Here is a 26,467-nt window from a genome sequence, read left to right as displayed (position 1 = left end):
TCTTTACCTTTTCATTTCCTCTACCTACCTCTTATTTTCTGGCTGAACAACATTCCTCCCTTATGCAAAGTCGTCACAAAATGATTTATTGCTCCATCATGTCATTGTTCGTTGTGAACACTGTTAATTCAGGTTTGTTCTCGCCCTTGCCTACGAGATATTCCCTGTAAACATACTTTGAGATGTTTCTAATTAATCAGGCTCTACAGTAAATGCAATTGTTAATTATTTACTTATTCTGATTGTTTCCTTAACTTGTGCACTTTTAACTCTTACCCATCATTTTGCGTTCTATAAGCCTGAAATGTTCAATATGTTTTCTACTAAAATCTAAGAGAATATTGATATGGCTGTATTGCCAGAATGTCCCTGTCAGTCATGGATTTGGAGGATAAAATGTTTAGCAGTCACCAATACTCATTCACATTTGAGAGACTTGGGCAAACACTGTTGCAACACAAATTTATCAGGACGATCATAGGCAACAAATGAAAATGTCCCAGTCAAGAAGTGTAGGAAGAGAAGAAGGAAAGAGTTGAAGGTTGAACTGAATCTGAAATCAAGGATAGAAGCGGAGGTAGATGTGGGTCTCACATGTGTTTGTGGAATGATGAGATAAAGGAAGGAGTCTGAGGAAGAGCCCAAGATATATCGCAGGTGATTGTGTGAAGACAAGAAGAAAAGTCATTTGAGGAAACAAAGTGGAGGTGAGGCTCAAGTTGGATTGAAACCAGGAAAGTGCAGCCCCACAAAGGCAGGTGCGAGAGGCAGCACAATGGTTAATGTGTTGTGGGCAGGAGAGATGACAGGGAGGCACAAGGAGATTTTGTCATAGAGTGAGGAGTACGTCAGCTGTGACAGACGAAAACAGTCTCACTGTTGTGTGAACGATTGGAGAGGTTCAGGAAAGGACACGTGAGCATAATGCGGTAGCAAAGATGCTTTCCTGGTCTCTTGATAGGATGGACAGGCTGTAGATGGGCTGTTAGATAGAGAGTTTTGAAGGGTTGAGGATGTATTTTGGGGGATAGGAATGACTGCAGTTTTGAAAAGAGGAAAGGTGGGGATATTTGAACATTAGACGTTTGGAGGATGTCTCGGAGTGCTTCACAGGATATACAGTAAAGTGTAATTACTGTATTTTGTAGGCAAACATGAATAGTGAATGATGTGGGACATGTGCAGATGTAGTTTCAAATCTAAGAAGTGGAATTGAAGATAATTGAAGATAATAATAATAATAATCCTTGGTTTTGATATAGTGCTTATTACATCATTGAAATATCTCAAAATGCTTCACAGGATGTACTGTAAAGCGTATTGACTGTATATTTTTGGGGTGAAACGAGGCAGGCCAGTTGCGCTTAGCAGTATTCCACAAACAGCCATGGAGCGAGTGACCAATTTTAGTTGAGGGATTGTTGGCCAGGACATTGGGAGAAACTCCCTTTTCATTTGGAATAGTGCCTTGGGATCTTCCTTAACATCCACTTGAACAGGCAGATGGGACCTCATCTGAAGGATGTGCTTTTTGTTCCAATCCTGTTTCTCATTCCTTGGAACATATCCCGTTAAACGTAGAATTATTGCTGGAACTATCCTGGTGGTCGAGTAAATGTCATATTCCTTGTAAACTGGCAGTTAGAGATGCTTTTTATTTTGTATTAAATTGCACCTCTGCTGGGAAACATTATTGTGTGTAAATTGGTTGTCTTGTTTGTCTACAAAATCATTACACTTTACAGTAAATCATGTGAAGCACTTTGAGACGTCCTCCTGACATTGAAAGGCATTATATCACATGAAAGGATTATTATTATCTATCCTATGCAAAAGTCCAAATCTATTTTGGATTTTACTGCTGAATCTTGAATCATGTTTAATTGGTTCTTGTTCAACAGTTTACTCCTTTCCTGATGTTACTCTATTTTGATTTATATTTTCCTCATTTGAAAGACTGATCTTCATGCACAGATAAACGAGGAATGGGAAGCTATTTGTCTCTATCTCTGGCATCACTGAGTGTGACTGCCTTTGGGAAGGACAAATGAAAATCCCTTTTATGGGACGTGTCTCGTGCCTGCACAGCCAGCAGATGGAGGGCCCAGGGATTTATTTAAGAGAATACCCAGAGGTGACCAGTCACTTTGGAATAATGAATGTGTCAAAATTTGCTTGTTTAAACATTATGAAACAAAACTTAATTAATTTGTTACAGACTCTTTCAGTATCTGTCAGAAACGAACTGGTGCTTTATAAAATGACCTTCCCTGCCTTCCTGTGGCACATGAAAGGCATTATATTAAAATAATAATAATCCTTGCATTTGATATAGTGCCATATCATGTCTTTGCGATGTATCAAAGTGCTTCACAGATTATACTGTAAAATGAATTAACTGTATATTGTGTGGGCTAAACACTGCAGCCAGTTGTGCAGTGTCTCACAAATCATCATGGATTGAGTGATCAATTTATTATGTGTGTACATATATATATATATAAGGAATTATTAACCCCGGAAAAGCGATCTACCAGTAAATTAACAATTGGGTTCCTACTTACTGCTAGGTAAACAGAGACATGTAGAGTAAGGAAACTTGCCCAACATTTCGCCTTGCTGGCAATCAAACCCAGGTCTCTCACTTGCGAGGCGAGTGGTCTAACCACTGAGCTACAGGATTCCATATAAAATATTATTATATGGTGTATTGAATAAATGCTAAAAGTTTACTTGTACTCAAACTCTTTAAGGAGCAAGCCGATAGTGTTGAAATCTTAGGATTTAGATTTCCTATTAATGATGTTTAATAAAATTGGGAATATTACAATTCAGGTATCACTTAAGATGACCTTGTTTGCTCTCAATTTTGTCATTGTAATTCAATTGAGTCTAGCAGGAGAGTTAAAGAGAGAAATATAGCATTGATATGAAAAAGGCAAATCATTGGTATAAATTTATATCTTGTTAAAATTGTAATGGTTTTGCAGATAGTGTGGGACTTTTAGTGAAAGTTGAAATCTCATTTATCAAACCCTTCCAAGACTGACCCTCTTGGAAACTGCATATGGATGACTTGATGCAATGAACTTCCTCTTTCAAGCACTTCTTGAGATTTGGATCTTCTGTTGCAAACACTTCCTTAAAGTTGGTTACAGAAGGAAAGTTTTGCAATTGTAAAGATGTGCACACAAGAATGGGCAATGACACAGGTGGAGAACCCAAAAAGATTTCAGCATGGTTTATCATGTATTATCAATATAAAACTGTCAACAAATTTGGGAGTATTTTAAGGCAGAAGAGGTTATTCTAACCTTATAGATCATTGGTGTGGTATTAGTCAGATTATTGTGTGCAGTTTTACTGACAAAAGAACATTAAAGCATTAGAATGGATTCAGAGAGAAAGCAACCAGGGTGGTGAGGCATTTAGCTCTATTGCTATGTTTTATACTATTTGGAGAAAAGCTTCTTTGCTCTCAGCAGGATATGTAATACCTCCTGCTGCACATCACTTTCAATTGGGCTGGAGGAACCCCCACCCCCCCCCACCCAAATTTTGGCATTCTGCTCAACTTGACGCATGCACAGAGAACCAAAATTGTGTTTGATTTTAATGTTATTCAAGCGACAGCCTGTGAGCAGAAATATTATCTGGAGAGAAGGCTAGTTTTTGTAAAGATGCATGAAACTTTTGATTAGGTTTTGGTGAGTAGTATGTCCCTTTCTGCTCTCCCACCGGAGATGGTTGGTGGAATGAAACCAACAGAATATGTTTTCCATTGTCTATAAGGAAGGGGTTGATCCGAACGGCTCAATAGCTTTTGTGTTTAACATCTGCAGTTTGTGTTACTAATTCTAATGTTTTCAGCAGATGTAACAGTGGCAGAGATATTTTGGTGATTGAACTTTTTAGTGATTCTGTGGTCGGAAAGAGTATTATTTCCCACTTCCACTTCTTCCCAAAAGCAAGAGTCCGTTAAGACTTAATTACATAATTCTGATCCAATAGCTATTTTTGGAAGTTAGCTGTTGTTTCAAGTAGGACATAGGAGTACTGTATTAAAGCATATACTGTTCATGATTCTTGCTACTTCCAATAAATCCTGGAAAATAGTTTTTAAACTTAAACAGCCCTTACTCCTGATTTTATGTGTATTGGCCATGTTGCGCTATTGAAGGTAGATTATTTTTGGAATAATATCTCAAGCTTCTTTAGTCGTGCTGGAGTGGAGTGGTACAACTGAACAGGGCAAACCTGTTGTAATGCTTTTTGAGGTACAAAAAACTAAACACAAGTCCATAATGGGTCTGAGAAAACAATATAGCTGCCAGCCCTTCTTCCAGATCAGTCTGGTCATTGCTGACATCACTTTCAACATGAGCTGACCAGCATCGTATAGGAAACCAGCAACTCAGCCGTGTCCGCCCTCATGGGCAATGCCAGAGCTGTGGTAGAATTGTACGTCAATTCTGGTAACCACGAGTCCACAGGAGACTCGTATTCAAATCAACCCCTCACTCAAACGAGGCTTGCTTGCTGTGCAAGTAAAGTAGATTGCTCTTTCCTAAAGTAATTGGTGTGCTCTTCTGTCATACTCTGGTTTTAATTGCTCAGTGGGTTTGTGATGGGAAATTGGAATGCAGTATATGGCAACTGGCAGCTTGATGATGAAATACTATACAGGCTGGAAGTTCAGTCGTTTCGTTGCAATGTGAATTGTAAGAGCCAAGCTTGAGTGCTTTTTTTCGAATGATTTGACTAAGGTTTGTGTAGCCTGTAGACAATTCAATACATTTGTACAGTGCCTTTCAGGTTGGGAGGACATCTCAAAGTGCTTTAGTAGAGCTGGTTGTGACCGGAGTCTGAGGTTAATTTGAATTTCAGCTACAAATATATTTAATAAAACAAGCACAAGTTAATTGTACTGCAAATCTTCCCCCTCCACTAGACCTCCACAATTCTTTCCCAACATCCAACACCAGAACAGTTTTGAAACTTTCCTGCTCCATGCCAAATACTGTAACACTGAATTCCAGCTTCTTTGCACCAATCATGATGCAGTAACTTAGTTTTGCTGAATAACCATTTGTACTATGGTGTAATAAGTGAGATATAAGTGCGCTGTCGTCTGGTCGGGGTGGGGGGTATGTGCCTCACCTGGCTGTGGCGAATGGGGGTTGTGTTAAAGCCATGGTCTTGAAGGATCTCAGCCATGAGGCTCAGCACCTGGGCTCAGTATTACCAAGCAGTATGATGGGCTTGTCATTCTGTCTGGCAGTTCACCTGACCTAAACAACAGAGGACAGATATAGGAGCAGCTAACCTGAGAGGATAGATTGTCTTTTTGTTTTAAAATGCCCTGGGGAGGTATGAGGATGTAATTGAATTCTGCAACTTCCTTCAGTGGAAAATCGTGTCAAAAATCTCTGCTTTTCAGTGTTCTTCTCTACATTACTGTTGCTAAAATGCATTTCTAATTTTTCCCAGCCAGTATGTACGTCTTCCTTCAGTTTTCAATTTAAACATTTACAGGATATTGTTTCCAAGCTTGATATGATCTTGAGGGGAAACTGAATGGGTCAGCATCTAGTTTGACCATCTGTATTTCAATTCAGTTGAGGGCTCATTCTGCGTGGCTTTCATTCCTATTTGACGTCACTCCTCAGCGTCAAATTAATTTGTACTCTCGTAAGGAAGACATTTTTGTTGGTGATTGTGGGGATGGAGGAGAGGGGAAGAAAAGAGGGGGAAAATGCACTAGGTTAATTGGAAATCTCTTCTCAGGTTGCAGTAAGCACATTGTTTGAGTTGAAAGAAAGTCCTTTAATCTGTGTCTTACGTGCTTTATGCTAGTGAAGGATACACTCGATTAGTATCTCCACTGGCTTGCTTAACGTTTGTTACATTAGTTTAACAACAACAAAAAAATTACATTTATAGAGCGCCTTTCACGTCGGGAGGATGTCCCAAGGCCCTGGACAGTCAGGGGTCAGGACCCGAGCATAGGGGAGCGGTGGGGTAGGGGTGAGGGAAGGCAGAGAGGTGGGAGAGAGACCGAAGGCACGATCGAAGAGGAGGGTCATTGAGACCGGCCTTGAAGGAGGCAAGGGAGGAAGCGAGGCGAAGGGACCATGGGATGGAGTTCCAGAGTGTTGGGGCAGAGAGGCTGAAAGCCCAGACACCGATGGTAGGGCGGGTTGGGCGCATGTTGCTGAACTATCTACTTCAAGAATAAATTTGAGATTGGAATACACAGAATGACTGAAGCTTCTTACAGCGTCTGCAGTTGTACAAGAGAAGCTCTAAAGAAAGCACTTCAGCAGCTAACTATTCAACTTCTTTTTATAGCAACATTTGTTTTCCGTTAAGAGTCTAGAGAATAATGAAATAGGTAGCATTTTGTGTGATTTTAAAGAGCACGCATTTTGTAGCGAGAAAAAGACAGTTAATAACCAAATGATAGTTTAGAATAACGATCGTTGCACTTGATACAGTGCGTTATCTACAACAACACAATTAGGTTTGTATAGCGCCTTTCACAATTAGTGTTTCAGGCCCGAGCTGGGGGTCAGGATCGTGGATGATGGAGGGTGGGGGAAGGAAGGTGACCGAAGGCACGGTCAAAGAGGAGGATCTTGAGACTGGTCTTGAAGGAGGCAAGAGAGGGGGCAAGGCGGAGGGAGTGCAGAATGGAGCCCGCTGAACGGAGGGAGTGAGCAGGTTGGTAGGGGATTAGGTGGTCGCAGAGGTAGGTGGAAGCGAGGCCATGGAGGGCTTTGAAGGTTGAGGACCAGGATTTTGAACTGTATCCTCCGTGTGATGGGAAGCCAGTGGAGTCGGGCGGGGATGGGGGTGATAGGGTCACGGAGACTGATGTGGGAGAGGACACGGCTGCAGAGTGCTGCTGGGGAGTTTGCGTAGTCAAACCTGGATGTTATGAATGTGTGTATGAGTGTCTTGGAGGCCTGCGGTGTGAGACAGTGGCGGAGCCGGGCGATGTTGCAGAGGTGGGGGGTGGCAGAGCGGCTCATGTCACGGATGTGGAGTAGATAGGATAGTTGCCAAGGTTTTGGACTGGCTCGGTGAGGTGGAGTGCGCATCCTTGGATGGTGATGCTGTCAGCGCCTGAGGTGTGGAGACGCTGACGGGAGCCAATCAGGAGGGCCTCGGTCTTTTTGACATAAACTGTAGAAGGTTAGCTCTCACCCAGAACTCTTTATTTAAAAGATAGTTGGTGGCCATCATGTTTTTTGACCAACACTGTTGAAGAATACTGACTCTGTTCTCTTTCAGTTAAGGAAATGCGTTTTTAAAATAATTTAATGCATCTATCTGTCCATTGATGGTGTCATTCAATGTCTTTATAGCATCATTAATCAAATGCTTTAAGATCTAGACTGTTCATGATGAGGAGGTGTGGGTAGTTTATGGTTTGAAATTAACTTCTGGTTAAGTTTTCAATTACAATCGAAGACCAGAGATATGGCTTAATATTTGTAATCAGAAAGCAGGTTCTCACAAATACTCTTTAACAGTGCCAAGAATTGCTTAATGTGGGTATTTAAGCATATCCTCTAGTTTATTGGCACTGTTTGATGTACATTTGTAACCTAATGTGTTCCTACAAGCTGTCAGGAGGATAATGCAGTTCTCCAACTAATGGCTAAACTTGACAACTGCTGAGGGAGAGAAAGTTTGAAACAGCAGGCACGGCTCCTTGAGTGAGAACAACAAAAGAATGATTTTACGTGAACGTGTCTGTGCAACTTTAGTCCTGATTTACCAGTTAATCCACGTGATTTATTTAACATGGATTACTCACGCACACAAATCAGGTTTTGCAGGAAACTGCAACTTTTGCCAAGTATCATTTGGGTGTGTAAAATAAACTATGATTAGCTTTAAGGTTTATTTAACATTGAGCAGTGAAGTTTCAGATTTGCATTTGTAGTGATGTTGGATATTGAGAAGAATTGTGAAGATTTGGGAGAAGGGAACATTTGCTCTTTATAATACTTGAGTAGCTTTTGAAGATTTTGTTTTCAGCTCTAGAGAGGCATGTCTTTTATTAGGTTTGTTATAAACCTGTTTCATAAAGCTTGTGTTTCACATTATCAAACTCCATTATTCTGACATTTGCTAGCCAGACTAACCTCATTGTCCTTTCACATAACTGAAGGATTATGTATTCACATTGTAGATTGGGGGAAGGGAAACATGGTAAGGGGAAAGGAGAAAATTAGAGCTTGAGAGGAAAGGAAATAAAAATTAAAGATTGAAATGTATGTTTTGAGGAGATCAGCTGGTGTCTGACATGGAGAAACCCGCACCTTGCTTAAGAGTATCCAAACTGGACTGAGTTCCTCATTTGCATGCCTTCTACACATAGGAACTTCCCTATCTGGAATGCAATGCACACAGTCTTGTTGGAGAGATGCATCCTGCTTACCTAATTCCAGAATATAAATTCCAGAGTATTAAATGCAAGTTGGCAAGTGTCAAGGCTTGGGGACCCCAAAGTGTGTGATGGGGTTACTGCTGGAGATTAACCAGTTAAAGCCACATAGTTTGCCAGAGAAGCCACAGTCTGGCAAGCTTCCTGCTGCTTGTCCTACCTGTTAGGGCTTTGACTTGCAAGGTTAATAAAAGCTGAGTGGGAAGAATCCCTGCTCTAGTGGGAGTCTGGCTTTCAGCCACTATGCCCTGAAACCGGAACGCTCTCCATCAATCTCTCCACCTTGCCCCATCCTTCCCCATTTTCAGATCATTCCTGAAAAACTTCCTCCTCGACCATGCTTACGGTTACCTCCACGCCCCCACCCCCAGGTTCGGCATTAGGCTCCGTCACTGTTAAGCCCTCCGAAATGATACCCCAGGCGAAAAGTGCTATATAAATGCAAGTTGTTGTTGTTATTGGTCTTTCACTGAATTCTGACATTCTGTTGCCAAACACATCACCTTGGAGCCGGCTCAGCTCCTAAGACCCTCCCCCCCCACTGGGAGGTTAGTCATTAACTGGTAACTTGACATCTGATGAATGCAGGTTTGAGTGCTTATGAGGATGTACAAATTGAAAGGTTGAAGACCAGTTTGACTGGATTTTTGATTTCTGGTTGAGTGGGTTCCATTATTCGATTCATTGTGAGAATTGAATATAGCAATTTCCCCTTTCCTTTTGCCATCCTGCCACGAATTGCCTCTGTGGGTTTTTCTGTCAAGTTGCAGCATAACATTTTAATCAAGTTGCAGTTTTGGAGTTCTCAATGGTAAATGAATATATGAATAGGACGAACCATCATGGACTTGCTGTTGGCACACAAGCTTGCAGAACATTTCAATCAACTGCTTTGTTATTATAATAATACTCATCTTTGCATTGGATTATAGTGCCTTATCACGGCTTCGAGGCTTCACAAAGCGCTTCACAGAATATACAGTGAAGTGTAGTGACTGTATATTTTGTGAGCAAAATTTTGTTCCAATGATGTGGCAAGTTTCTGCTAAAGAATGTGCTGCTACAGCTCATTGCGTTGCGTGTGTCGGAGTGTATGCGTCCGCATGTGTATCTGCGTGAGTGCATGTATCTGCTTGTGCTCGGGTGTATCTGCATGCATGTATCTATCTTTAAGGGTATGTAGCATGCATATCACACACAATTGTTTGTGGGACACTGCTGTGTGCAATTGGCTGCTGCTTTCGCCCACAAATATACAATTGATTCACTTTACAGTACATTCTGTGAAGCGCTTTGAGGTGTCTGGAAGACATGAAAAGTGCTATATGCAAGGATTATTATTATTAGCAATACAGCATTTAACGTAAGTCATTGGCAAATCATGCAGCACTGGATTGAGTGAATATGTATGTTTTGACTTAGGACATGAACACTTAATGTGGGGGTGGGGGGGAGAGGGGGGTGGGAGGTGGGGGTGTGGGGGAGGCGGAAGAGCAGGAAGAGCAGTGATTAGCTGAGGGGAGGGTGAAAGGTAAAAGGTAGCCAAGGGTGAGGTTGAAAAGATAGGTCCTAAGGTAGGTTTTGAAGGTGGAGAGGGTGCATGGTATCATAGAATCATGCAGCACATGAGGCCATTCGGCCCATCGTGTCTGTGCCAGCTCTTTGAAAAGAGCTGTCCAAATCAATCCCACTCCCCTGCGCTCTCCCCATAGCCCTGCAAACGTATCCTCCCCTGGTAGAAGAACTCTGGAAAGAGTTACAGAGAGCAGGAGCAGTATGGCTGAAAGCTCATCCACCAATGGTGGAACAGATTGGGTAGGGAACCATGAAGCAGACTGGTGTTTGCTAAGCAGAGGGTACAGGCTGGGGCAGTAGTGTGCAGGAGGTTCTAGAGCCTAGAATGATTGTGGCTACGGAGGGAATTCAAAATGATGAAGATCTTGATTTCGGTCCACTGGGGATGGGGAGAGGTTTGGATGGTCAGCTTGTGTAGGCAGGAGCTGCACAGTCTGGCTAGCAAATGTCAGAATAATGGAGTTTGTATGCAATGAACCCATGGATGAGAGTTTTGGCGGCTTATTATAATAATAATAATCCTTGCATTTGATGTAGCGCCTTATCACAACTTTGAGACTTTTCAAAGAGATTCACAGAATATACTGTAAAGTGAATTGACTGTATATTTTATGGGTGATGTAGCAGGAGTAAGGTAAAGTCAAGTGAGAGAGCGTGAACGTAGGCTTTGAAGACCAGTTGGAAATTGGGAGCCTTTGAGATTGTTCAGATGATGATATCTGTTCAAGCTTTGCTTTGGGAGTTCAATATCATCAGCTGGTAGTAGCCATTTCTGGGGATCTATTGTGAATTCTTTCACCTTTTCTCTCTTCCCCCACGCCCCCTACCCCAACCACCCAACCCAAAGAATTAACTAAAGACTTCCTAGAAAATGCAGAGAAATTGTATCTTATGTAATTGCACTTTTGTTATAAACACCTCAAGCTTTCCTGTTGTAATTGAAACCATTCAATTAGAAAGCCATTTTTCACATTGCTGGTGGATGTAAATTTTCAGCTTGTATTAAGGAACATGTAATTTAAATCAAAGCAGTGCTGTATTATGCACAGTGAGTTTCGAGCTTTCTGTTACTGTTGACAGCGTATTGGAACCTTTCCTCATGTTTACAAGTTACAGGGATACTTTTGCGAATGGGATAGAAATCTTTTGAAGTTGCTACAGTGAGGAAGCGAGCTATAAATATTTTATGATCATCCCATAAATCTTCCTGTGCCTGGAATATTGATTTGCCGTGCTTCAAATCCCTGCAGAGTATAACAGGAAGGCTTTTCTCATAAAATATAGAATGAAGGCTTACACCATAACTTTCCTTCCCCCACTGACTGACACCATCTTTTGAATTTCTGTATTTCAGTAACAGTGGACAAAAAAAGAGACTTTGTGTGCATCTTTTTAATGTGCCCTTATGCGTTTCTGGGATTACTGATAATAAGTTCTGGAATGGACCTGGTATTTGGAAGTGTACATTTTTTTTCATATTGCATTCACAGTATAAATATATTTTTGAGGAAATTTAAGTAAAGGAGTTAAGATCCATAATGCAGAACCTGCCAAGATTGAAAAGAGTAGATGAAATAATTTTAAGTAGTGGTTAGATCATTCCATGGTTTTGTGTTTCAAAAGCCTTTAGATTTGTAGGAGACTGATGAGGAGCTCTTAGTGAAGTACTAACAAATAATGCTTTCATGTAGGAGGGCACGCAGCAAGTCTTTTATTTGAATACTGAAAGAGTGTATAGCAGTCTATAGAGCTTGGGAGGAACAAGCAACAAAGCTCAGAGGAGCAATCAACATCGATAAGGATAAGGATTTGAGAGGAACCTGGATCACTCTGAATGTAACTTTTTGTGGAAAACCATAAGATGTAGCTTATGAACGGTGTACTGTACCAAACTCAGTTTAAAAACTTTGGAGGAGATGTCCAAAGCATGAAGAAATTAATAGTATGTTTTCATGGCAACAATTCATTTTCCTTTCTTACTGAACTAAATTGCTATGGTTTATGATGGTAGTGTTAGAAGCAGAGGCGAGCTGCATTTAAAACTTTATCTCTTTCCCCTCATTATGGTTGGCAAAGAATACCCATTTTGGATAATGTTTATTTAATGTATTCCAATCAATGAAACTTCTGTCTTTCATTAGAAAAGCAACCGGGTTACTTGTGACAAATTTTATGTTATAGATACTGGCTGTTACAGCAACTTGCATTTATACAGAGAGATACTGTCTTGCACCACTTAACAATTGTGGTAGGGAGCGCACAGCAGGAATAATTAAAAATACTGACTAAAGGCATGGTAGAAAAGATGTACATCTTTAGGAGGGTTTTGAGGAGAGGGAGAGTGGAAACGAGACAGAGGTTTCGAAAGAGAATTCCATAGTATAAGGATACAGTGACTGAAAGCTCAGCTGTTGAGGGCGGTCAGATCAAGGTCTTTTGCAATGAATTTGAGTTTTATTTGGAAATTAGGGTTTGTGGATTTCTTAACAGTGGATTAAAATTGTCATTCCACTGTTTAATCTCACTGATTCATTCAAGTGAAGTAATTATTCAGAGACTGCAATGTATGCTTGTTTTAAAAAAGAGTACTTTTGATATCATAAATCATGTTTAATCTCCACAATGCGCAATGGTTGGAATAATATTTATCTTTAATAAAGCTATACCAACTTCAGGTAAAGCCTTGAATTTTCAGGCAATGGTAGATGGGAGTAAGAGAAATCCTGAGAGAAACTCACATTCCGCCACTCTGTGGCAGCACTTGCTTTATTGTAAGCCCCACTTTAATGATCAGTGCAATTTTTTTTCATTTGAAGAATTCTAATGTTCATTTTGTACTTATTAAATTCTAAGAATAGCTTTGATAAATGGCAGTTGGATAAAGACTCTTTATTTTTAAATACCATTGAATTGTCCCTGCCCTCAACCTGCTCTGTACAAATGCCTGAATATTTAAATATTTTTTTTAAAAAAGTACTATGTGTAACGTTAGCTGCTCCAGCAACTACTGTGATATTTCACTTGTGGGCACTGATCAAGCTTGCATGTGTGCCTCCACCTGAGTGCCATTGCTTTGTTTAATAATAATCCTTGCATTTGATATAGCGCTTTTCACGTCGGGAGGACGTCCCAAAGCGCTTCACAGAACACACTGTAAAGTGAATTCACTGTATATTTGTGGACGAACGCGGCAGCAATGTCCCACAAACAGTCGTAGTTTGAAAATGACCAATTTATTATTGTTTTTGGTTTTGGAGGGATTATTATTAGGCGTGTGGAGTAAGGAAACTTGCCCAAGGTTTCGCCCTCTGCCTGGAATTGAACTCGGGTCTCTCATTTGCAAAGCGAGTGCTCTAACCACTGAGCTACAGGACTCCACTTTAAAAGATTTGGGACATCTGTGCATTGAAATGATAGCTAGGCGTTGTTAAACCAGGTTAAACCAGGATACTCTCACCAGTGAGAGGATTCAACACTTTATAGATGGATGTATACACATTACCTGATGCATCATATATCATTGTATAACAGATCAATGGGAAAGAGCAAATGGGGAAGAGCTCCCTCCCAACATGCCCCAGTTCTGACGAAGGGTCGTGGACCCGAAATGTTGACTCACTTTCCTTTCTCCATAGATGCTGCCTGACCTGCTGAGTGAGTGTTCCCAGCGACTTCTGTTTTTCTTTCAGATTTCCAGCATCTGCAGTATTTTGCATTTTGGGAAAGAGCAAATATTTGATGTCATAAGACGCTCAGCAGTTTAATGATATAGACTTCAGTTGGTTGTTCAAGTAAATATCACTGAAGTCTCCACTAATAAATGCTCAATCTTAGTTTGTGTACAAGAGAGTGTTGCTTAGTTTTTATAAAACTATAGTTGGACCTCAGCATGGTAGAAAGAAAAGCCAAACCTTTGTAAGAATATTCTGTTTTGAAATGGATGATTTCAGTACCTCTCTGACCTGTCTCCGGCCTCCTACGTGTCCCTCTTCCCCTCCGCTCCACTATCGGTAGCCATGCCTTTAGCCACTATGGCCCAAACTGTGGAACTTTCTTCTTCAATTTCTCTGCCTTGTCTCCTCCCCCATCTTCAGATCGCACCGTGCCTATGGTCACCTCCCCCCTCTCCCCAGTTCGGCATTAAGCTCTGCCCCTGTTCAGAGTTCCGAGACACTACCCCACGTGAAGGGTACTATAATAAATGTACAGTTGCTTTTCCACTAATGCTTCTATACCTCTTTCCAGCTATCCATTGTAATCTTAGCCAGAATGGTGTGGATCATGCTATTTGCACTGAAGATGTGAGTCTGCAAGTATTTGATGACCCAGAGGTCTTGACTTCAAATGATGAGAAAATTTCAAAGACAGTGGAATCAAGTGAAAGTCCAAAAAGTCCTTCCGTGCCAGAAACTGAGACAACCAAGGTAAGGTCAGATGTATAATCGCAATTCCACAATAAGATGCCATCTGACGATTCTGCAACCCCGCCCCCCCCTCCACCCCTCTCTCTCTCTCTGTCCCTTTCCTCAATTTTAACCTCACTAACTTTCCTGAAAACTGTTTGATTTCTCTTCTTCCCCCCCAACCCACAATTATTCTGGGGATCAGTTCCACAGGCTGTAGTCACTTACCTGAATGGTTATTTATGTGTGGACCTTGACATTGAGGTGTTGGCAGGTAATTTGTCCGCAGAGAGCATTACAGTAGAGTTTAATTTTGTCCTCACCAAATGGCTAGCGATCAGGAGTGGGACCTCTGGCAGGTCTTTTCCCCAGGATTCTGAATTCTAATTGTAACTTGTTACCCATCTTAAATCTGCTAATTCAGCACAGATAGGAATTCGAACTTGTAACTTTCTGGTCCAAGACCTTTAGCTCCATTAAGTGATTCTTTATTGGATTCTATTTCTCAAGTACGATACGCAATGACATCCAATACTGGCAAAATGCTACTCTCGCCATTCCTGGTTTGGGTATTGGGCCTAACCTACTGTGAAATCCAGATGCTGGAACATTTGACAGTCAATTTACCTGTTTGTGTGTCAGCCTTGTTAAGTTCATAGCACTATTGCCTCTGAGTCAAAGGATGTGAGTTCAAGCCCTACAACAGGACTTGAGCTCACATATTCTAGCTGACAATGTTGGGGTGTGCTGCATGGTTGAAAGTGCTGTCCTTTGGATTGAATGTCTTTTGATTCAGGTGCACATTAAAGATTTCATCGCACTGTTCAAAAAGACAGGGAAGTTTCTCAGTGTCCTCACCAATAAACCCCAAAATAAAATCAGTCATCCACTTCATGGCTGTTTGTGGGACATTGCTTTCCAAATTGTTTGCTGCATTCACCTACAAAACACACAGTCACATTCACTAACCTGTACCATATATCCTTTGAGGTGCCTTGAGATGTCCTACTGAAATGAAAAGGACAGGATCAGTTGCCAGGATTATTATCAGTTGTACATGGTGAGGTGATTGGGGCGTTTACTGAAATTGGATTCACTAGATTGCTAGATTGCTTTATGAATGGTCTGCATTTTGCCATGTTATCTGACAAATGATTTTAGCCTCTTGAGATGAAGTTAGCATAGTTGTTTAGAAAACTAATGGAGGAAATCTCTGAATTGAACGTGATCATAAACAAAATTTGCTATGGCCTCTACAAGGTACATTCAGGCAGAATAAAACTTCTGATTCATAGCTCAATAAGCTGCAAGGCATATTCCTTAGAACCATCTATTCTTTGACATAGTGCCATGGGTTCTTCAACATCCATTGTAATCACCATAATAGGCAGACAGTACTTCTGTTTGTCAGTATGCAAATTGGCAGGAATTATAACAACTGCATTGCAACATTACTTGTAAGCTAATTGAGAATTCACCAAATTAATGGCACTCTTGTTTATATTAAGTCTTGTATTTGATGTAAAGCCTTATAGGGTCATCAGAACGTCTCAAAGTGCATCACAGGATTTACTGGAAAGTGCGTAGTGACTATATTTGTCGGTGAATGTAGCAGCAAGTTTGCACACAGCAATGTCCTGCAAACAGCCCCATAAACTAATGATCATCTTGTTCAATTCCTCTTAATGCCTGAGAGATAATAATTGTAAAACGCCTAATGAAAAGAAAATGTAGTGAAATGTGCTTCATGTCTAATTTCTCTCACCTTCTCGTGTGTTCATGCTCCTATTTGACTTTTGCACAACCATCTTGTATGCCATATGATCTCCCTTCCCCACACAGTACAAAAGATACCAGTCGAGCCTTTGTTAAATAAATAAATAAATAAATCTTTGCATTTGATATGGTGCCCTTCATATCAGGAAGAAATCCCAGTGCGTCACATAATTTTACTATAAAGCATAGTGACTGTATTTTTTAGGCAAATCTCCTAATTCCATTACTCTTGTCATTGTATGCAAACGGTTTGTTGTGTTTCATGCAAGGACAATAGTAAATCACAGTTCTGTCTTTGCTTGTAATGATTGATGATGGTGTCATTCAGTAGAAAGACAGGTCTTATTTTTATAGCACCCTGTGACATTGAAACGTCTTATAGTGCTTCACAATTAATTTCTGTAAAATGTAATGACTGTTTCTATAGACAAATGCAACAGATGTGCAATATAGCATATAAAGCGGCTTTCCTTTTATACTAAATAGATTATCTTCAGAGACTGTCTAAAAGAGGAGAGAGCTTTGGCAGGGATGGCTCATTGGTGGGGTTTAGTCCAATTCTGATTTTGTCATTCATTAACAATCAATCTATAGTTTGGGTTTAATCTTGCCTCCATTGTTTGGAGTGGTTTATGTTTAGGAAGTAACAATTTGATGTTCACAGCAGGAGATGGAACCTGTATAATGTCTTTCAACAACCTATGTAATACTAATTAGCAGAAACGCCCTGCGTGAAAGTGTTCAAATGCTTGTAGGATGATTTCTGAAGTCACTGTTGATTTGGTGTCAACTGTTCCAGATTGGTCAATATTTTGTATGGAATACAATTTACAGCAAATTGGTTGTAATGGTGCTGAGACTATTAAGGAAAAATGGTGTTCCAGATAAGATGGACAGAAGCTTTAACCCTGATTCATCATCTCCATTTCCCAAAGGTTTGCCAAAGGTTGTGCTTCTCCTCCAGCCCCCGCACCGTCTCGTGCACTGTTCCTCAGGGCTCTGTCCTCGGTCCCCTCCTCTTCACCCTCTACATGCTCCCCCTTGATGACATTATCCGCAGACATGGGGTAAATTTCCACATGTATGCGAATGACACCCAACCCTATCTCTGCCTCCACCCTCAATTCCAGGATTACTGGAGTCCTGACCGACTGCCTGTCCAACATCAAGTCCTGGATGAGGGACAACTTTCTCCAACTCAACGTCAGCAAGACCGAGGCCTTCCTGATTGGCTCTCGCCAGCGCCTCCGCACCTTGGGCGCTGGCAGCATCAGCCTCCACGGCTGAACACTCAACCTCACTAAGCCAGTCAGGAACCTGGGTGTCTTATTTGACCCTGAACTGCCCTTTTTCTCCCATATCTGCGCCATGACCGGCACACCATCACCTACCACCACCTCCACAACATTGCCAGACTCTGCCACTGCCTCACCCCTCAGGCTGCCGAAACCCTCACCCCCGCATTTGTCACATCAAGGCTTGACTACAGGAACTCCCTCTTCATCGGCCTTCCCAACTCTTCCCTTCACAAGCTGCAGATCATCCAAAACTCTGCAGCTCGTGAGCCCATCACTCCCACCCTCGCCCGACTCCACTGGCTCCCCATCCCCCAGAACATCGAGTTCAAGTTTCAAGGCCCTCCTACCTCTCTGACCTGCTGACTCCCTACCAACCTGCCCGCTCCCTCTGTTCAGCGGGCTCCGGTCTGCTCCATGTCTCCCGCCCGACCTGCCCTACCATCGGTGGCCGGGCTTTCAGCCTCTCTTACACCACACTCTGGAACTCCATCCCACAGTCCCTTCACCTCGCTTCCTCCCTCGCCTCCTTCAAGGTTGGTCTCAAGACCCTTCTCTTCGATCATGCCTTTGGTCTTCCTCCCACCTCTGTGCCTCCCCTCACCTCTATACCTCCCCTCCCCCATGCTTGGGCCCCAACACCTGACTGTTCAGTGCTTTGGGACGTCCTCCCGACATGAAAGGCGCTCTACAAATGTAATTTTGTTGTTTTGTTGTGAAGCCAGTTATAAGCTGCTCACTGTGACACTCAAAAAGCCAGTTTGTCCTGGAAGAATGAAACAAATTTGCATCCTCCCATTTACCAGACTTGGTAAATCCAGTCACTGAAGCAGTTGAGTGAAGAGGGATGCCATTCAGCGTACAAGAACAACTAGCTATCAAGAAAGTTATTCTAATGCAACAACAAGTTGCATTTATATAGCGTCCTTCACGCGGGGTAGCGTCCTGGAGAACTTTGTGGTGGCGGAGTCTGACATTGAGCCAGGGTGAGATAGAGTGGGGAGGTCACCAATCGTCTTTAGGCAGTATTTGAAGGTGGAGAGGGAATGGGCAAGGCGGAAGAATTGTGGGAGAGATTTCCAGAGTATCTGGGTGTAGAGGTTGAAGGCTCGGCCACCGCTGGTGGAATGGAGGGCACGAGGGACAAACAGGAGGCCGGAACCAGCTGAGTGGGGGGGCAAGCAGATCAAATAGGTAGGAAGGTATGAGGGATTTGAAAATGAGTGAGAGGATCTTGAAATTGATCCGTTCGGTGATTGGGAGTCAGCGGAGCCTGGCAAGGCCTGGTGTGATGGGGGTACAGAGTTTTGTGCGAGTGAGTATTCGGGCGGCGTAGTTTTGAATTAATTGTACTTTGTGTATGGTGGAGCTGGGGAACCAGCGAGGAGGCCATCAGAATAATCCAGCTGGAAAGTAACGAAGGCATGGACAAGGGTTTCGGCTGCGTCGGTTATGAGGTGAGGACAGAGGCGAGCAATGTGGCGGAGTTTGAAAAAAGAGGTCCTGTTCAGGGAACGTATGTGGGGTAGACAGGAAAGCTGGAGATCGAACCTGACACCTTAGTTGCGCACAGGTTCAGAGAGTTTGAGAGAGAGCTCAGGGAGGTTGAGGATTCCAGACCCGCAGGAGAAAAAGCGTCGATGGAAACAAAGAAGACGGCTTCTGTCTTGCTGACATTTATCTGCAGGAAATAAGCGCTCATCCAGGCCTTGATGTCCGTCAAACAAGCTGACAGGACATCAGCGGACTGGGAGTCGCAGCTGGAGGAGGAGGAGAAGTAGATTTGGGCATCGTCTGTATACATGTGGAAGTTAACCCCATTTCTGTGGATGACATCGCCGAGAGGGAGTATGTAGATCAAGTCACAGAGAGAGAGGAAGAACGTCACTTGTTACTTTGACAAGCACTGTCTCTGTGCTGTTGGCAGGACCTTGGGGAACAAAAATGACCTATTGAAGCCATGACCTCAGCTGTACAAGACAAAGGGGAGATTTGTACATGCTGTTTAAAGATAACCGAGCATTTCATAGAATCATAGAATCGTACAGCACAACAAGAGGCCATTCGGCCCATCGAGTTTGTGCCGGCTCGTTGATTAGAGCAATTCATGTCAGTCCCACTCCCCAGCCTTTTCCCCATAACCCTGCAAACCCGTCCTCCTCAAATACCCGTCCACCGCGTTTTTAAGAAGTAGTTATCGAATCGGCCTCGACCACTCTTTCAGGCAATGCGTTCCAGATTCGAACAACTCGCTGAGTGAAAACATTTCTTCTCACCTCCCCTCTGCTTCTTTTGGAGATTATTTTGAATTTTTGAATGTGACCTCAAGTCACCGACACACCCACCAGTAGAAACAGTTTTCCTTTTCTAACCTATCAAATCTCCTCATGATTTTGAAGACCTCTATTAGGTCTCCTCGTAACCTTCTCTGCTCCAATGAGAATAATCCCGGCCTCTCTCGCCTTTCCTCATAATCAAGGTCCCTCATTCCTTGTACCATCCTCGTAAATCTCCTCTGCAGCCTTTCCAATGCTTTAACATCCTTCCTATAGTGTGGTACCCAGAACTGGGCGCAGTATTCTAACTGAGGCCTAACCAGTGTTTTATATAGGTTAATCATAACCTCTTGACTCTTGTACTCTATGCCCCTATTCATAAAGCCTAGTATCCCATATGCCATTTTTACAGCTTTATCTACCTGTCCTGCCACCTTCAAGGATTCATTTACCTGAACCCCCAGGTCTCTCTGTTCTTTTACCCCCCCTTAAGATTGTATTACCAGCCTATATTGCCTCCCCTCATTCTTTCTACCAAAATGAATTACCTCATATTTCTACACATTGAAACTCATCTGCCATGTGTCTGCCCATTTTACCATTCTGTCTATGTCTTCCTGCAGTTGGCTGCTATCCTTCTCACTGTTTACCACCCTACCTAACTTTGTGTTGTCGGAAATGGTGCTTGCTATACCCAAGTTAGGTCATTTATGTATATTAAGAAGAGCAGTGGTCCTAATACCGATCCCTGGGGGACGCCACTGTACACTTATCTCCAGTCAGAAAAGCAGCCGTTCACCACAACTCTCTGCTTTCTGTCTCCCAGCCAGTTCTGGATCCATGCTGCCGCTGTCCCTTTTATACCATGGGCTTCTATCTTTCTTACAAATCTTTCATGTGGCACTTTGTCAAATGCCTTTTGAAAGTCCATATAAACTACATCAACTGGACTACCTTTATCATCCCTCTCCATTACCTCATCAAAAAATTCTATTAGATTTGTTAGACAAGATTTGCCTTTAACAAATCCATGTTGGCTGTCCCTAATTAACCCATATTCTTCTAACTGAAGATTTATTCTGTCCCGGATTATAGTCTCCAGGAGTTTCCCCACTACTGACGTTAGGCTGACTGGCCTGTAGTTCCCAGGTTTGTCCTTCTGTCCCTTTTTGTACAGGGGAGTCACATTGGCCACTCTCCAGTCCTTTGGCACCACTCCCGTGTCCAACAAAGATTGAAAAATTGTAGCCAAAGCCTCCGCTATTTGTACCCGTGCCTCCCATAGTAACCTTGGTTGCATCCCGTCCGGGCGACTTATCTGCCTTCAGCCCAATCAACCTTTTCAGTACTTCCTCTCTGTTTATACTTATCCTATCCATTTCCTCTTCCCTCTCCTCCGATACTGCAGCATTTGGTGCATCCACTTCTTTTGTGAAGACAGACGCAAAGTACTCATTCAGTACATGAGCCATGGCCTCTGCCTCCACAATAAGATTTCCCTCTTGGTCCTTAATTGGCACCACCCTACCTTTGACTAGCCTTTTATTCTTGATATGCTTGTAAAATATTTTAGAATTCCCTTTAATGTTACCCGCTAACCTTTTTTCGTATAATCTTTTTGCCCCTCTTATTTCCTTTTTCAAACCTCTTCTGCACTTCCTATATTCTATTTGGTTGTCTTCTGTATCTTGAGTTTGACACCTGTCATACGCCTCCTTTTTCTGCTTCATTCTAGATACAATTTCCTTCGTCATCCAGAGAGGTTTGGAAGCCCTACTTTTCCCTTTTGTGGGAATGTATTTATTCTGTCCCCGAGCTATCTCATCCTTGAAGACTTCCCACTGTTCTTTAGTTGTTTTACCTGCCAATCTTTCTTTCCAGTCCACCTTAGCTAGGTCCCTTTTTAACTCACTGAAATTTGCCCTCTTCCAGTTGAATATCTTCACCTTAGATGATTCCTTGTCTATTTTCATATGCACTCTGAATCTAATGATGTTAGATCCAGCACTGCTTCCTTCCTTGTTGGGCTGGAAATGTACTGATCAAGAAAGTTGTCCTGTATGCATTTTCGGAATATTTCCCCCTCCTTTCCCTTTGCGCTGTTGTTTTGCCAGTCTATGTTGGGATAATTAAAATCCCCCATTATCACGACTCTATTGGCCTTGCATGTCTGAGATCTGCTTGCAGATCTGCTCATCTATTTTCTTCCCACTATTTGGTGGTCTATAGTATACCCCTACCAGTGTAACAGCTCCTATTTTGTTCCTTAATTCTAACCAGATAGATTCTGTTTTGGGGTCCTCCAGCACCTCGACCCTTTCCACGGCTATAACCGTATCCTTGATTAATATTGCCACACCCCCTCCTTTTTTTCCTTCCCTATCTCTCCTGAATACATTATAGCCAGGAATATTCAGCTCCCATTCCTGTCCTTGCTTGAGCCAAGTCTCTGTTACTGCTACTAGATTGTATCCCCTTATGACCACTTGCGCCTCCAGCTTACAATTTTGTTTGCTAAACTCCGTGCATTTAGGCACAGGCATTCCAAGACCGACTTGACCTGTTCTGCACTTCCTCCCTGTTTTTTCTCTCCATTTTCTAACTCTTCGTTTTTTGCATTCCCTTCTCCCCTCAAAACTAGTTTAAACCCTCCCCAACAGCATCAGATAGCCTGTCTGCAAGCACATTCACCCCAGCCCTGTTTAGGTGCAACCCATCCATATGATACAGGTCCCACCTGCCCCAATGATCCAGAAACCTGAAGCCCTCTTTTCTGGACACTTTCTCCAGCCAAGCATTCATATGTTTGATCCTGCCATTGTGGTACCTATTTGCCCGAGGCACAGGGAGCAATCCAGAGATCGCCACCTTGGATCTTCGATTCTTTAGTATGTTCCCCAGCTTTTGATATTGATCCTGTAGAGTCTCAGCCCTTTTTTTTTTACCAATATCATGGATTCCCACCTGGACTACCACTTCTGGATGTTCTCCTTCCCCCTGAAGAATTTTATCCACCCTTTCTGTGATGTCTAAGACTGTTGCACCTGGGAGGCAGCATACCATCCTTGATTCCCGTCTTCTGTTACAGAAACGTCGGTCTGTACCTCTCACTATTGTATCCCCTATGACAACAGCATTGCTCCTGTTACCTATGTCCCCCTGTTCCACCAATCGGTTTTCACTGTCCTCCCTGGAGATATCAACACTCTCAATGTTCAGTACAGAGTACTGGTTTGAGAGTGCTACTCTATTGGGGCATTCTGCCCAGCCTGTCCCCTCTTCCTACCATGCCGGACAGTCACCCAGTCATTTTCCGTCTGGACCCTCGGTGTGTGGGGTGGGGTGACCACCTCTTGAGGTGTCTGGTCCATCAATTACTCACATCCGTTGAGCAAGTTTGAAGCCCAAGGCTCCATCACCACTCTCTCAGGGGTCCCATTATCTGCAGGACTGATGAAACCATACTGTCCCTGAGCATTAACCGGATGCAAGCTTCTCCCGAGCCTCAGGGGAGTGATGGTTTCCTCCATTATACTGTCCAAGAACCTCTCACTGTCCCTGATGGACCGCAGTGTCTGCACCTCGGCTTCCAGCTCAGCTACTCTCAGCTGGAGCTTCCTGAGTTGCAGACACATGCTGAAGATGAAGTCGCCCAAGCTCAGGGCGCCCTCCATTAACTCCCACATGTCACAGACCTCACATTTAACTTGCCACATCATCTTCTCACACAGTGTTTCTATATATCTTTATTTTTTGTTTTAATTTGCCGTCAGTGTTGTGGTTTCTGACAGTTTGTTGATATTTGTCCCTGGTTCGGCTGTTGAAAAATGACGTCACACCTACGTCACTTTTTCTTTTTTTTCGTCGCTCTGACAGTTCAGAGACAGTTTACTTCTGCTCTGTCCTGATTGCTCTCCCCGAGTGACCGAGTGCTTACCTCCGCCTCCGCTCTGTCCTGATTGCTCTCCCCAAGTGATCGAGTGCTTACCTCAGCCTCCGCTCTGTCCTGATTGCTCTCCCCGAGTGGAGAGCAATGTTTGTATTCCCAGTTAATTCCCGATCTCTTGTGTGGCCTGTCTGGCTGGCTAGTGGATTTATTGCAGGCCATATTAGAGTTAAGCAAAATGAGAGGGCAGGTCAACCCTCCATCACCTATGCACTCATGTTAAATATTCGACAAGCCAAGGCCTGTAATCAGGTCTCGGCAGACGCTGTCGAGATGAGTGGTGTCTGCAAACCTTAGAGAATATGCTTTGATAATAAAATTTGGGGAAGGAAAAGTATTTTTTCCACGCCTCCCAAGGGATTAACTTCAAGGTCGACATCACCCTAGTCTATAAATTCCTTTGTGCATTAGCATTGCCCTATTACTGTGATGGTCTCCTACACCACCCCTTCCACTCAGCAAATTCAGGCTGCCATCCTCTGCAACCCACATCAAAACTTTCAGCAACTGAGCCCCCAACCTCTGGGTCTTTCTTCCTCTAACCCTCTGTTTAGTTTCCCCCCCACCTATCTATCTTTAAATACCTCCCGACGTGAAAGGAACTATACAAATGTAATGTTGTTATTGTACCCACCTAAAAATCTATCTATTCAGCTGTGCCTGCAGTTACCTCTCCCCTCCCTCTCTTTCATCACCCTATTCTCTTTCTCCTCATGTGCAGTGATTTTTTTTCTTAAATATGTTGACAGAATGACCTAATAGCTATTTGAGAAGCCAAGTTCATTTTAAAAATGGAGCATTTTTAAAAAAAAATCTATAATATATGGAAGCTGCAGGAAGAAAATCGTGCACTTGATGGTGCTATTCTCAAAAAGATATTTTGAGCACTTGATTACATCCTACCATTTGTTAATACAGTGATGTAAATGCTGTTTGATATCAAAATACCACTTCCTCCTTGCTTTGCACTAGTGATATCAAATAATGCAAAGCAAGTAGGTTGTGGTATTTTACTCTGAGTGTGCAAGAGAAACAGGGTATTGTATTGCTATTATATTTTACCCTTTTTGGTGCTACATTCAATTCTCGTTTCCCATTACAGCAACAATCACTTCTGTTCATCTCCCCATTGATCTCTTAGACAATCTACAAGTGCAGTCTTAAAAGGAAATCACAATTCAACTTGCCAAGTTCCAATCTGCACCTCTTATCATGTCCTTCACATTGTAACCTTTGTGACATCTCATCCAATTTCAAGTCCATCCACTTTTCTAGTTTTGGCAACTGCTTTCAACATGAAGTAAAGCAAGAACTTGCCATTTTTATGGTGCCTTATTATGTCAAAACATCCTCGATCACTTCACAGGTCTAAGTAGAGAAGATGGAATGACCTTTGGATAATGCTGGTCTAACACTATCAGTATTCACCAATACTGGTAATTACCAATACTGGTAAATACACTATCAGTTTATTTACTGTTTTGGGGGTGAACACAAAGACTGTTTGGGTGAGCAAGAACACAAACAATCAATCAGTGAATGGTCAAATCGTCTGGAGAATTGTTGGCCAGGACACTACAAGAACGCTGCTGTGGAATCTTTAATGAATGGAAGGCACCTTAGTTTAAAATCTCCATCAAAAGACTGTTCTTCTGACAATGTAGTACATACGCTTATGTTTTCTCATTTTTAAATAAAGACTACACCCGACAATTGACTTATCCAGCAAGTTTATTCAATAGTGCTAGTCTAGCATTATTCAAAGGTCAATCCCTAGTCACTATTTAGTTGACTGAGTCAGTATTTAGATATTTATAGACGTGTATGTGTACGACTTGTGATGTGGATTAGCATTTTAAAAGAACCTGCTAGATATTGCAAGTGAGCCCATCCTCGCTCAGCTCCACTGCCTTCCCATCTGCTCAGGAATTCAGCTCGTTCTCACTTTCAAATGACTTAAATTCTTCAAATTCTTGCGCTCACTTTCAAATCCAGTCCACAGTCTCGCCACACTGTACCTCTCTGATCTCCTGCACTGCCTGTCTGCTCCCTCTGCTTGGCAACCACTGGCCTGCTTCTCGTCACCCTCCACCCACCATTATTTGTGGAGCTTTCAGCCACTCCACCTCTCTCTCTTTCGAAATCTGCCATAATACTTTTCTCTTATCTCCCTTTTCTTTCCGTTCTCTCTCCCTCCCCCCCCCCCCCCCCCCCCCCCCCAATCAACTGTGGCTCCCAGACGGATGTGTGAAGTACTTTGAGACATCGTCTCGTCCTGATATGATAGATGCTGTTGATGTTGGCAGAATTCTAATTGTATCATTTCCATTAGATGGCGCTCTGCATCAAATTTCCACTACAGCAGCAGTAATGAAAATGGGCTATAGTACTTTCATCTTTTTGACAAACAGGCCCAATCTATGTTTCTGTCATAACATTGTGCAGCTGTATTTGCAGCAATATTTCCCACCTGTTTCATAAAAACGACTGACATGATTTAGCAGCAACCTATGATTAAAATGCATAAAAGATATCTGATCTCTTTCAAACTACATCCGCCTGGACTTTGACCAGCATTTTATTTTCCACTTCTGGAACGTCACCAGAATTGGCTCCTACGTTAGTTTTTCCCATTGTCCAAACCCTCATCTGTGCTTCAACACCTCTAGATGTGATTTCACTTTTTTTTGCAGTCCCTAATGATGGGCCTCTCCCACATTCCAAATTAAAGCAACTAC

The 26,467-nt window shown here is 42.5% G+C and overlaps 1 protein-coding gene across 1 annotated transcript in view; it reads left to right on the top strand.

The window, feature by feature from the left end:
- Positions 1–26,467, top strand: part of samd12 (sterile alpha motif domain containing 12) — a 69,012-nt gene that overhangs the window by 5,138 nt on the left and 37,407 nt on the right. Inside the window, exon 2 of the mRNA XM_007903225.2 lies at positions 14,279–14,457. Coding sequence (XP_007901416.1) covers positions 14,279–14,457 — 179 coding nt within the window. The remainder of the gene's footprint in view (positions 1–14,278; positions 14,458–26,467) is intronic.

The sequence above is a fragment of the Callorhinchus milii genome, unplaced genomic scaffold (genome assembly GCF_018977255.1).
Source record: "Callorhinchus milii isolate IMCB2004 unplaced genomic scaffold, IMCB_Cmil_1.0 Scaffold2, whole genome shotgun sequence".
Classification (NCBI taxonomy): Eukaryota; Metazoa; Chordata; class Chondrichthyes; order Chimaeriformes; family Callorhinchidae; genus Callorhinchus; species Callorhinchus milii.
This window is presented reverse-complemented; position numbering and strand designations above follow the sequence as displayed.